Raw genomic sequence first — 13,287 nt, 5'->3', positions numbered from 1 at the left:
AGTTGGAACTGAAAGATTGTGGGGCAAAAAAAAAGTGTATTATGATATAAACAAAAAGCATGGCCCTAATAGTTAGTATATACGTACTTCCATTTTCCCCTCAACTGAGCAGTACATTCACGTTCAGGCTGGTTTCCCTCCCTCAGTAGCCTTTACAAAACCTAATGACAGCATTATTTTTGTCGCTCTATTAGTTAGTTTGATTAGTTAGCTGGAACACATAAAAATGATGCCATAACATAAATAACATCAAACAGTGAAAAGTGATAAAAAGTGCTAATGGAGTAAAAAAAAAAAAAAAAAAATCCATCGTACCCTAGGGCGGAGCTAGACTCACTACTGTCTCTTGATTGGCTAATCGAAAATCATCGCTAGAACTGTATATAATACTTATTCGCAATATGCAAAAAAACAGGAGTTAGTCCTTTAAGCGCCAAAGTCGCAAAAGCCACCACATTTGAAGCCCTCACTGATTGAAAGTCAGCCATGTTGCTTGTGGCAAATGTACAACTTTGGTGCTTCAAAAGCAAAGCTGCAAAAGACTGCTAAAATAAATAGGATTGAAATAAGGTTCAAATGAAAGGAGGAGGTTAACAATGACGGCCAACCGTACCAAAGGACTCTTTTGGACAAAATAAATGCTAAAGATTAACGGCCTTTTCGCAGTCTAGAATCCTTTCGCAGCATATCGATCAACGTAGGTCCCGCCAGACACGCCAAAACATAAAAGCCCGACGTCTTGCTTGTTTTTTTTTGGTCATACAAATGGCGTACATTTCGAAAGGCAGAGATGACACGAAGCCGAGGCACTGAAAAAAAACAACCTCACCAAGCTGCTCGGTAACATGAAAAATACGATGAATAAATGACGCCAGAGAGCGTCCTAGAAACCTGTGCTACATACACTTAATCCGGTGATCAGGACGGCGACTGGACGGTCCTAGCGCGCAACTAAACTAAACGCCTTTTGGCAAAGCGGCAGGAGAATGCAATAAATACACGTATTGTTCATATGTATAGATATTTATTTAAATGTGCATAAATAACGCGGCGAGAGCCCGTCGTCTCGACTCGAGCGACCGGGATGACAAATGACGGATCTTTGCCGGACTACGAACTCGCCGGCTGGCTTCGATGGCGATGGCGATGACACGGAAACGTACGCGTTTTTTGACTCCGCTCTTCCGAATGCGAAATACGCCGGGGAAATGATGTCACGGACGTGAATAAAACAGCACGTGGAGCATGCACGTTTGTGCTCGGTGACGCTCACGGTGCGAGGCGTGCAATGCAATGGCCAACGTGGCGTTCCTGGCTTAGACGCGGGTGATGAAGGCCAGGTTGAGCGAGCTCGGGATCTGAATGCTCTCCAAAGCCACGGAAGACGGGTTGAACGGGAAGGTGACCGGGTAAATCATTTTGGTGTCCATCAGAAGGTGTAAACTCTCGCAGCGGTCCCGCAAACGTGTCTAGAAAAAGGAGACGATAATCAGAACTAGGATGAAGCTATGGGTTTTTAAGTACAGCAGTACTTCTACTTACAAATACTTTTGAATAAGGATATTCAAGTTAAGAAAAGCCTCGATGGGAAAAATGTTGTCGACGAAACGTCAAACAAAATCGACTATCCGCCGGAACGTAAATACACTTCCTGTATTTCATTTTGATTGGAGTTGCTCCCAACACCTCACTGGCCTCCCATTGGCTGTCTCCGTGACTGGACGTTTCGTCGGAAGACGTTTGGTACCCCGGACGTTTGGTCGACCGGACGTTTGGTAGAACGGATGTTTGGCAGAACAGACATTTGGTAGAACGGACGTTTGGTCGCCAGGTTCGCTCGCTGTCAAATTATGACAGAGAGTTTACTGTTGATATTTTGATATTAGATATTTAGATACTAAACTCACTCTCTCTCTCTCTCATGATTATAATTTTGAGAGTTGTTTTCAACAGTAACAACCCGGCGACCAAACGTCCGTTCGACCAAACGTCCGTTCGACCAAACGTCCGGTCGACCAAACGTCCGGTCGACCAAACGTCCGGTCGACCAAACGTCCGGTCGACCAAACGTCCGGTCGACCAAACGTCCGGTCGACCAAACGTCCGTTCGACCAAACGTCCGGTCGACCAAACGTCCGGCCGACCAAACGTCCGGCCGACCAAACGTCCGTTCGACCAAACGTCCGTTCGACCAAACGTCCGTTCGAGCAAACGTCCGGGGACCAAACGTCTTTTGACGAAACGTCCGAGTACCGACTGTCTCCCAACACCTTGCTGGCCAATGGGAGCATTGCCTAGTACAGGGGTGGGCAAACTATTCCAGAAAGGGCCGCAGTGGCTGAGGGTTTTCGATCAAACCTATAGGAGAAAACCTTTCCACCAATCTGGTATCTTAGAAGTGCAACCAGTGGATTGCAGTCAGGTGCTTCCTGTTTTCTACAGAAATCTCATTGGTTAAAGTGCCTTTGCTGGATCGGATGCAACAAAAACCTGTGGCCTTCGAGGACCGGCTGGCCCACCCCTGGAATTTTTTAGCATTCATTCGTTTTATCAGTTCACATCTAAAATGTCCTGTTTTGTAGGCAGTCATTGAATGCGACTCACGCTAGGGATCAAAGTTTATTACCTGTATGGTTTGGATGAACGAGACCGACACCCTCTCTTCAAACTCGTTGACTGGAGTGTAGAGGTTCAGGACCTTCACGATCTAAGAGGAATAACGCAATGTTTATTCATCGGATCCTTAGAATAATGATAGTTTGACAAAGGGGAATAGAGTCGTACCTGCGCGGTGGTGAGGGCCAGGCACATGGAGCAAATGGCGTCGGCGTCCTCATCCGTCTTCTTCTTGACCTGGAGTAGCTGAGCGGCCTGGATGAGGGGCTCCAGAGTTTCTTTGGCCCCGCAATTCATCAGATTTTTGTCCCGAAGCCACTCCTCCAGCTGGCTCACGTTGTACCTTTCAAAAAGGACGGGCGCCTTCATTCGGCGCCGGAGGCCAATGGACGGCTTTAGGCGTTAAATCTCTGCCCTACCTGATCTGCATGCCTTTGCTCCAGGAGCACATGTCCTTCCGGAGCAGCAGGTTGTTGAGCGTGACTGCCCCGATGACGTAGAACTGCTGCTTGACCACCTGCTTGATGAGCTCCGGGTCGGTGCCGTGCTGGCACATGGTGGAGTGGAAGGCGTTGAGCTGCCGGAGGATGGAGTCCAGCGTGTAGGTGCCCTCGTCGGCGATGCTGGACGTCCGTTTGCGCAGGCCCGTCGGCTTCACGCTGGACACGCCCTGGATGGTTTCGTGCTCCAGCATGCCGGACACTGACGCAAAATCATGCGGCTATTAAATCCCTCTTTGGCTTCTAGTTGGAATAGCCAAACAAACTAGACATTTTATTTTCAGAGCATATCAATCCAGGAAAGAAAAGTATTTCAGTAATCCCTCGATTATCGCTGCTTCACTACATCACATTTATTTTTCTGGGGGATTTTTTTTGTTATTAAATGTTTTTTTTGTAAGTTCAGAAAAATGTTTTAAAAAAGCCACTCCCCTGTCCTCCGCTTGCCACTATAACTCAGCACTGAAGTAAAACCATAATAATAATTTTAAAGATCATAAAATTCTGAAAATCCACGCTGAAACTTGCAAGCGGAAGCCACTCTTGCTACTAGGACTCAGCACTGAAGTAAAAAATTTTTTTATAGGGGGTACCATGTCTGCTCTACATTAACCGCGATAATCGAGGGATTACTGTAATTGATTGGCTGCCATTGGGTACTCGGACGTTTCGTCGAAAGACCTTTGGTCGACCGGACGTTTGGTAGAACGGACGTTTGGTAGAACGGACGTTTGGCAGAACGGACGTTTGGTAGAACGGACGTTTGGTAGAACGGACGTTTGATCGCCGGGTTGTTACTGTTGAAACCAGCTCTCAAAATTATAATCATGAGAGAGAGAGTGAGTGAGTTTAATATCTAAATATCTAATATCAAAATATCAACAGTAATCTCTAATTTGACAGCGAGTGAACCCGGCGACCAAACGTCCGTTCTACCAAACGTCTGTTCTACCAAACATCCGTTCTACCAAACATCCGTTCTACTAAACAGCCGGTTGACCAAACGTCCGGGGACCAAACGTCCGGGGACCAAACGTCCGAGGACCAAACGTCTTTCGACGAAACGTCCGGTCACGCTGCCATTGCGTACGATACACGCCCAATCCAAATGGGATTGAAACGTGATAATAAGCAGAGCCAGTGCACCTATCATGGGCTGAAGGGTGTTCTCCATGCATTTGATGAGTTGCTGGTAGATTTGGATGGCCAGGTCGCTGATCACCGATCTGTACTCGGTCAAGTCGAAGTTAGACAGACAGTGTTCGTTCTGCCGGGAAGTGTTGTGCTTCATGAAGTCCTGGGAGGACGCATTTTTCAGGACAAAAGAATAATTCAGTGCGTTGATCATCATACAAACAGCATAAGATGTTTACTTAGTTACATTGCTTTGACGTGCAAATCGAATATCATAGTATCTCCATTAAAGCATGGGAAAATAAAATGGAGGCAGAACAGAGACTTAATAAAGGAGACTTTTTACCTCATCGCCGCTGTACTGCTTGAGACAGTGCAGGAAGCGGCACGTGTTGGCCAACCAGAAGGAGATGGTCTCAAAGTCATCTCCTCTTTTCTGATAGCACAAGGAACAAGTCATTGAAAGTGCACGTAACTCAACGCAAACATTTGCACAAACCTTCAAGATCTTCTTGATGCTGTTGATGGTGGACGTGAGCAGCGTGCGGACCTTCTTATCGTCGTTGACGTAGTCGGCGTGCCTCAGGCACATGAAGAGGATGTAAGCGGGCAGACCCGGGATCACGCTGATGGCCACACCGCGAGGCTTCAACTCTACGAGTCGCAAAACCAGACGCCCAGTTCAAGACATTTTGCGCTAATTGCCGTTTGCATTAATTTGTCATGGAAAGCGCCCAACTCACCGAGGATCAAGTGCTTGACCAGTTTCAGCTCGTCTTCCTTCTTGTACTCCAGCATTCCCTGGAAGTCCTTCTCCCTGCGAGGAATGTTGACCGGACGGACGGGCTCGTCCACCATCTGGCCCGGGGACGTCTGGGCTTCCGCTTGACCGGCTGAAGGTCAAAAATCCAATCGGCGCCGGTACGAGGCGCAACGACAACGCCACCGGTGATTATTTGTTACCTCCCATCTCTCCGATTCTCTTGGAATAAACCTTCAGCTGCTTCTTGAGCTTGCGGATGGTTCGGTCCTGCTTCTCCAGCTGCTCCATGAGATCCTGAAGCGCCGACGCATCGGACAGAGAAAAAAAAGAAGACTTGTGAGGACTAACTTGAAAAGCCTTCATGTTGTAGCAGCTTCTCAGGCGTCACCCCCTATTGGTTAAATGCAGCACTGCGTGGAAGTCGCTGGTTATTTTTATAAGTCAAACTCATCTTTTTTCGCATTCTGCACAGTGGGCTGAAAAAGTTTGCCGATCCCTGGACATTTCCATTAACTTCAACTATATTAATGATTGTATTTGGATCATTTTGGGATATCCAGGGGGAAAAAAAAGGATTCAGACGAGTTTTTACTAGACTACTGGAAGATGTGCAACGTGCAATAAAATGAAATTACAGGGTATAAAAGATCCCAAACAGAAAAAAAAAAATATTAATGTTCCTTTTGTCAAAAGAACAGCTTCTAGGCATTTTTCAAAGTCATTTACACACCATCTCCAATTTAGTTGGGTTAATTAGTTGAAATACCACTGTATAAGTTTATTTTTGTTGTCATATATATATATATATATATAATTTTAATTGTTGGTGAATACTTCAGAGACATTGCTGACCAGAAAATGATCCAAATCCTATTTTGGGACCTCCTTAATAAAAATTAATTGACTTATTTGTAATAAAAAAAAATCGTTTTTATTTATTTATTTAAAACATTTCGTTAATTAGATGTTTGCGCATGTGTGTTTTTGTTGTCATATAAAAAAGTCACGTTTTAATAAATTCATGTTTTGGGGAAAAAAACTAAGAGAATATTCAGTTTTTCTCAAAGAGAAAGTACAATAACTGAATTTTTTTTAAAAGTACAAAACTAAAACTACATTTACATAAATACAACCCCCCCCCCCTTTAGATTATTTTCGATAAACACATGCACTATGTATATCATAATTCTGAGGGAGAAAATCCAACATTTCCTTGGACACCCAAAAAGCCAACACAAAGCAAAAAGTGATTTGCTCTCAAGCCAAGTTGAAAGCTGCTGAGCTAATTTGGAGGAAAAAACAGTTTAGCAGGACACATTGGCAGTAAAAAGAGAAGAAAAAAGTAGGAAAGCTGCTTCCCCGTTAGTAAGTACTGCTGGGAAAAAAAGACGTTTAGATGCAATCAGCCTTTGAAAGCGCACAACTGTTAGTTTGGACCCTCGTGCAGAACATAGAAAAATCCCCGCAATCTGTACATACAACCATCCGGCGTAAAATGATGACTCGTGCCTCTCGGGACGCCGCGGGGTCGTTGGCCACCAGCTCCTGTCAGGTCATAGCATCCGTATGTCACACATTCAGGTTCAAGACCCCAAAGTGTTATGTCAGAGGGGCACATATTGCACTTTACCGTGAAATCAACAAAAACTTGCCCAATCTGCCATTTTAATCGCAATATTAGCACACCGGCGGACAAAATGGCATAAAAAGGGACGTCATTTTCCACTTTGTAACGTGGAGAGAAAAATAAGAAAAAATAACGTAAAGTAGGGATGCTGTTGGAGTTATTTTGGGTACTATTATAAATGTGCTTGCAACGAAGAACGCTTCGCTTTATTCTGGGAAATATTAATCATTATATGTGCTTGCAACGAAGAACGCTTCGCTTATTTTAATGCTCACCGAAACAAACTCGAAGGTCACTCCCTTCTGCAGCTGGCTCCGAGGACTCTCGATTGTTTTTTAACCCCGACCTCTCACAGGGATCCGGGAGGACTCTCGATTGTTTTGACTTGTATTCCGCACCAGGTGGCGATACCAAATCGACCTCCGAAAAGACTCACAATTGTTTTAAAATGGATGCTTGCTTGTTTTAACTCGTATGCAATTGTTTTGATTTCTGACCTTCATTGTTTTGAATAGAGCCTCGCTTGGTTTACCTCTTATGCAATTGTTTTGAACAGATGACCTTAATTGTTTTGACTGTAATGCAATTAAATGGGCAGGAGAGGATTCGATTCTGGAGAATGATCTGGGACGAAGGCGAGTCAGGATCGATTCTCTCTTGCAAGATAACGCTGGATATGCGTCCGATGTCTTCCTTATCTTAAAGTGTATCTATTGGTGAACCTATCATATGCCATAACCAGGGGTTCACTATATTTCATTAACATGATGGTGGGAATCCCAAAATACAAACCAAAATGTTCCAGAAGTAGGCAGTCATTTTAAATGCCCAACCTATTTTAGCCAATCAAATGCAAGTACTATCTAGGTATGTCCTTTTTCTGTGATAAGGTCCTGCCTGATTTTGGAGACGCAACCAGCAAACTTTTGAGCAAAAGTGATACAAGGGGATAGAGTAGGTAAGGGCGTACCAGGTTCTCGTTGGTGAGCCGCGTGATTTCGTGCTGCAAACTGGCTTCGATGCGAGCCTCCGGGGGAAGCTGGAGGTTTTGAGCCAGGAGCTGTTGCTGCCGGTTGTTTTCCTCCTTAACGTTCTGCAGCTCGCCGCGTAGAGATTCCACCTCGCTGTCGTAACTCCGCCGCTGGGTCTGCAGCTGGTGCTCCAGCAGCCTGCCGTGCAGGTGCAGGGTTCACAAAATAGACAACCAATTAGACTCCAAGCGTGAGGAGATAAATCGAACCAGTTCAAGATGATTGAAATGACTCACAGCCGTCGGCAGCGATAGACGTCCAATCCATCTCAAACGGATTGGACGCTTACCGCCACCAAAGGCGTGGAAACATCATCATACCCTCACAAAAGTCACTGAACATCCCAACAGCATTCAAAATAGGCTGACTTTGTAAAATACTAATACGTATTGTCTTATACGGGAAAAGCTTTGACCGAGCGATGCTATTGGTGCTAAAGGTGAAGTGGAATTGAGAGAAGGTCACACAGTTCCACCTGATGGTCTCCTTTAAGCCCTGATTAACCAGCCACAGCTCTCCGTCCTCGTTCAGTTTTTGGAAGTCTGGCGCCGCCGATCTGACCCGCACCACAACAAAGGAACAAAAAAGGGAACATGAAAAGCACAACAATGAATGAAAACATGCAGGGGAAGAGGCGGGCGGGGTTTGAAGGGTTTAGTGGTGTGTCACTTCATTTTACAGGCAAAATAATGAAGTGCAATCTAGGCTACTGACTGCTATCTTTCAAGCATTATTAGATCAATTCATCCGACTCCAATGCAGAGAGTATCAGAAGTTGATCAGGAATGCAAAGAGGGTTGTTACACACTGGTTCTTATCACTGATGGGATTAGACGTAGACGAAATCTGATGAAGTTGAAAGATGCATTTAGCACAATTTTACTCTATAAAAGAAGCCAGGAGAACTACGCAACGAAAAAAAAGCAGAAAAACATGATCAAAAACAGGGTGGGTGATGCAAGGTGAATAAAATGAGTGGAAAAGGGACAACATGGTGGCTCAAAATGCTCAATAGACACAAGGTGGTCATTTTACGGACAAAAACTCGACAAATTCACTAAGGTCACGCTGCTGTCCATGTTTTAGCTGCATTTGCTTCCTTGCTCATACACACTTCAGCATTGCCCTCATATGGCAATACATTGGATCTTATTAAGTGACGCAGGTAAAGTTATTCTGGCCAGTGAGTCAACAAGAACTGATTCGAATGTAGCCGTCCACATTAGCGTAAAAAATAAGCACACTAGGATGGACATTGAGGCGTCCAACCGAAGTGTCAAACTCATTTTTGTGTCTCCATGTCTCTTAACTAGGCTGTGAAAATATATTGACTAACAAATTGACAGCTTTTCTGATAACCCATAGATCATTTATGGACATTCAAATTTGTTCAAATCCTTTTTCGATCCGCTTAATAGCAAATATTATTATATTGAGTTTTTCCCAATTTTTTTGCACTTCTCTAATTTAAAGGGAAAAAAATATAAATCTAATTTCCTTTTATTCCCTTTTCTATTTGAATTAAAAAAGAAAATAGTAAATATTCTCATCATTCATTGATTTACAGTGAAAAATAACAGTTTTTTAATTGTTTTCTCAGAACGGGAAAACATTAAACATTGCATGAAAAAAAAAAAATCCTAAGTTTTTCCTTCCCGGAAAGACAGTAAATACATTTTAAAGAAAGGTATTTTTCAAATTATGTTAAAATTAAGTTGGAAAATAGGACATATTCGTTTTAATTTAAAAAATAAATAAATTGAATTTTCAGGATAAAATTATGTACTTAGTTTTTTTTAATAGAGGGAAAAAACAAACTATAATCTTCATTTGAGTTTTATCATCAAACGAAATCAACACATGATTTACTTTGGGGCCGCAAAAAGTAATACGGCGGGCCGGACCTGGCCCACGGGCCGCCAGTTTGACACAGTTTGTCCAAAGTGTCCAAACCTGCTGCAAAATCACATCAATGCCGTGATGTGTCGCTGCCTTCACAAACTGCTTAATTAGGTCGTCCGGAAGCCGAAAAGAAAATACTACAACAGTTTTCTCGGACATGCGGTTAGCGACGCATGAAAGTCTTCATGGCGTGGAATCAGTGAGTACGAGTCACTCTTCCTTCAGCCATGCATGCTGGCCTTACACATGGCATGGACCAGACCACCTCAACTGTTACCTGAGCCTACTCAGCAGCTGTCTGACTTCTAGCCGCTTACACGCGAACCTGGAAGATCTGCACGGGACAAGTCCTTGTTCAGTTGTCGGCGACTAAACCCAAAGGAACCGAGAGTCGGAAGACTACGACGCTGAGAAAAAAAAGGTGGGCGGGGGTGTTTGGGAGGTGTCCGCCGTACCTGTTGGTGTCTTTGAGACCGATGTATGCTTGTTTGAGTTCATCGGCATCTTTCAGTTTGGAAATGTCCTCCACGTGGACGGCAACTTCTGTCATGGTCTCCTACAATGCGCGTATAACATGATTGGTTTACGAAGGAGACTTTGACAGCAGATGAAGTAAAAGTGGGTTAAACAATACCTTCTCATCCTGTGGGAAAGCGTGGATGGAAGGGGAGAAGATAGAGAAGCGAGTGTAAGACACTGAAGATGCAAGCAAAATCGCTTAAAACGTAGCTTGTGAGGAAGTTCATGCACAACATGAGGGATGGATGTTGGTTTCAAAATGACAAAAAAAGGATGTCAGTGACAGAGGTTAATTCAGGTTATTCGGCAAAATGACAAAATCATAATAAATAGGCAAAAGGTTTTTTTTGCAATGCAGACTGTGCTAAAGTGATATTGATACAGTGGTACCTCGACATACGAGTGCCCCGACATACGAGCAATTTGAGGTACGAGTAAAATTTTGAGCAAATATTTATCTTGAGATACGAGACAAATTTTGATATACGAGCAGACAGCGGACGCGAGAAGCTGCTCATAAGAACATCATGGGCACTGTCTCTGCTCGCAACTCCCTTGTGTAATGTCTCTACGAGCACTGGGCGGAGCGTTGCATTTTTTCAGTGTTTTTTTTCCCGTTAGTCAGTGCAAATTGCGTATATACTACTTCTCGTTGGCAAGTTGTCGTGCGTTATCCGTCTAATTTTAATAATATTAAACACATTTTAGTGCTATTAAACCACTAGTTATTTGTTACTTTGTTAATAGATGGCGAATTAGAACAAATAAAAGTTTTTTCCAATCCAATATCCTGTTTTGGGTGTTTTTTCATAGGATTGGAACAAATTAATGGTTTTAGTTCATTTCTATGGGAAACGTTCGTTTGAGTTACAAGAAAATCGACATACGAGCTCAGTCCCGGAACGCATTAAGCTCGTATCTCGAGGTACCACTGTATTGACGTTTTGTTTTTTTGCAATAGGATATGCCATTCAGGCCATTCGAAATATAGTCTATTTTCACAGATTATTTAGTCATTCCGTACATGGACACTCCATGCAAACGACATCAGTTTTAGTGTAAATGTCAGTAGTCGGATGCGTAATATTTTTTATAAAGGTCTACTTTGAAAGAATGGATATTGATGGATTATATGGCATTTGGGGGATAGTCTTGGACAGGTATGCCAAAATAAACATACCTTGTGCTGCATGGCTTCCTTCTGGCTGACCAGCTGCGAGCGCAGGATAAGCACCTCCTCCTTGCGCACCTCCAGCTCCTCACAGGAGGAGTTGAGCTGATCCAAGAGCACCTTGTAGGCCGGCGATCCGGGTGCACCCGCGCTTGCAGCCGGGCCGCCCAACAGGCTTTTCCTCATCTCGGCCAGGTCGTGCTTCATCTTCTTGTTCTCGGACTCCAGTTCTTGACGCTGGATGGTTGCGCCAATTATGATGTCAAAGAGTAAATACAACATAAGCATTGAAGCAACTCACCTTGAGGGACTCATACTCCAACTCTGCCCCACGCGCCTTTTTGAACTCGGATTCATCCTGAAATAAGGGGAAAAAATACTTGCTTTAAAACAGTGGTTCCCAAACATTTTTACAGGCAGTAGTACCACCGAGAAGAATAATTAATAATTAAGATTGTCTATTTGGCCTGGTCAAAATGAATTAGATGTCTGGCGCCATCAATGGCGCTGAAAGATGAGCATCTGCAGCCAGTTTAATTGAATTGGACATCTGTCGTTGTCAATGAGTTCATTTTACATCACTTTTTTCCCCACTTCCATTCTACGGTACTCACAGGCCACTTCTGGTCAATTTTGGATCATTTCCTATTGATTTTGAGGGATTTTACGGGACGCCTCATGTTTGTTTGTTGGTTCCTGCTGATTTTTGGGCATTTCCAGGTGACTTCCTTTCGGTTTTGGGGCATTTTAAGCTTCTTTACCAACTCATTGGCTGCCATTGAAGATGGAAATTGAGTGCAGTAGTGCATGCACTTAATTACGCAACTTACAAATTCATGGTTTTGCGGCACGCTTGATTGAAAGCATTTAATTCTGTACGTACAGTATGAATGAGCTACAGGCAAAACAAACTTTAAAACTTTAGCGCACATGTGTCAAAGTGGCGGCCCGGGAGCCAAATCTGGCCCGCCGCATCATTTTGTGTGGCCCGGGAAAGTAAATCATGAGTGCCGACTTTCTGTTTTAGGATCAAATTAAAATGAAGAGTATAGATGTATGTTCAATTTCCTGATTTTCCCCCTTTAAATCAATCATTGTAATTTTTTAATCCATTTTTCTGTGTTTTTAGTTCAAAAATCATTTTGTAAAATCTAAAAATATATATATAAAAAAGCTCAAATAAACATTGTTTTAGATCTATAAAAAACTGAATATTCAGGGATTTTAATCCAGTTATTTTAATGCATTTATAAAAAATATATCTAAATATTATATCTAAAATGGTCCGGCCCACGTGAAATCAAGCTGACGTTAAATCGGCCCGCGAACCAACCCGAGTCTGGCACCCTTGCTCTAATCTAATCACGTGATTGTTTGCGATTACCCTGGCTCGGGCCCTCTGAAACTGCTCCTCCTTGTTTTCCAGCTCATCACGCAGCGACTGCTTTTCTTGCTCCAGCTCTGTGAGTCGCTTCTGCAGCTTGAGCGTGAGCGAGGTATCCATTCCTCGCGTCAAATCCTGCAGAACGAACCGTCTCACGTCAAGAGTGCAAAAATGTACGGCGGCGGGTTCATCATTTCGACTGGTTGTACGTGGCGTACTTCTGCGGCACGGGAACTTTCTTCCGATTCGGCGAACTCGGAGTTGTAGGTGTACTCGGATTCGTTGCTGCTGTGCGTGGAATCGTTTCTCTTGTGGCCGGGCTTGGAAATATGCTGAAAATATTTAAAAAAAACAATCAAAGTCAGTCAGTCCTAATTGACTCGAATTGACTTTTCGAAACATCACGCACCTCTCTGAGGTCTTCGTACTTCTCCTCGAGGCGAAGGTGTTCTGTCAGGAGATTCTGGTAGCGAGAGCGCTCCTCGTTGAGATCCGTCTCCAATTGCTGAGTCTCCGCTGCAATCGTACGTTCCATTTTCTCTGCGAGAGGACAAACGCGCAACTGCATTCACCAGATTTTACATGGAAATTCTTCTCATTTGGCCGGATGTAAAAAGTAGTACAAGGAAATCACCGCATT

At 43.7% G+C, this 13,287-nt stretch overlaps 1 protein-coding gene across 8 annotated transcripts in view; it reads right to left on the bottom strand.

Annotated features, from left to right (window-relative positions):
• Positions 1-410: 410 nt before the first annotated feature.
• myo5aa (myosin VAa) overlaps positions 411-13,287 on the bottom strand; it is a 43,259-nt gene continuing 30,382 nt past the window's right edge. For 2 of the 8 annotated variants that reach the window (XM_077620193.1, XM_077620142.1), the window contains 19 exons: positions 13,057-13,187; positions 12,866-12,979; positions 12,648-12,782; positions 11,565-11,621; positions 11,273-11,500; positions 10,208-10,216; positions 10,029-10,129; positions 8,147-8,227; positions 7,611-7,809; positions 6,493-6,558; positions 5,214-5,307; positions 4,994-5,143; positions 4,750-4,904; positions 4,597-4,686; positions 4,263-4,413; positions 3,036-3,318; positions 2,785-2,959; positions 2,627-2,707; positions 411-1,469 (listed from right to left, as the gene is read on the bottom strand). In XM_077620193.1, coding sequence (XP_077476319.1) covers positions 1,317-1,469; positions 2,627-2,707; positions 2,785-2,959; positions 3,036-3,318; positions 4,263-4,413; positions 4,597-4,686; positions 4,750-4,904; positions 4,994-5,143; positions 5,214-5,307; positions 6,493-6,558; positions 7,611-7,809; positions 8,147-8,227; positions 10,029-10,129; positions 10,208-10,216; positions 11,273-11,500; positions 11,565-11,621; positions 12,648-12,782; positions 12,866-12,979; positions 13,057-13,187 — 2,453 coding nt within the window. In that variant the 3' untranslated portion in view covers positions 411-1,316. The remainder of the gene's footprint in view (positions 1,470-2,626; positions 2,708-2,784; positions 2,960-3,035; positions 3,319-4,262; positions 4,414-4,596; positions 4,687-4,749; positions 4,905-4,993; positions 5,144-5,213; positions 5,308-6,492; positions 6,559-7,610; positions 7,810-8,146; positions 8,228-10,028; positions 10,130-10,207; positions 10,217-11,272; positions 11,501-11,564; positions 11,622-12,647; positions 12,783-12,865; positions 12,980-13,056; positions 13,188-13,287) is intronic. The other 6 variants (XM_077620155.1, XM_077620174.1, XM_077620147.1 and 3 more) reach the window with 6 other exon arrangements.

Source organism: Stigmatopora argus, chromosome 2 (genome assembly GCF_051989625.1).
Source record: "Stigmatopora argus isolate UIUO_Sarg chromosome 2, RoL_Sarg_1.0, whole genome shotgun sequence".
Taxonomy (NCBI): Eukaryota; Metazoa; Chordata; class Actinopteri; order Syngnathiformes; family Syngnathidae; genus Stigmatopora; species Stigmatopora argus.
Note: the sequence above shows the minus strand (reverse complement) of the source record. Positions and strands in the feature narration are given on the sequence as shown.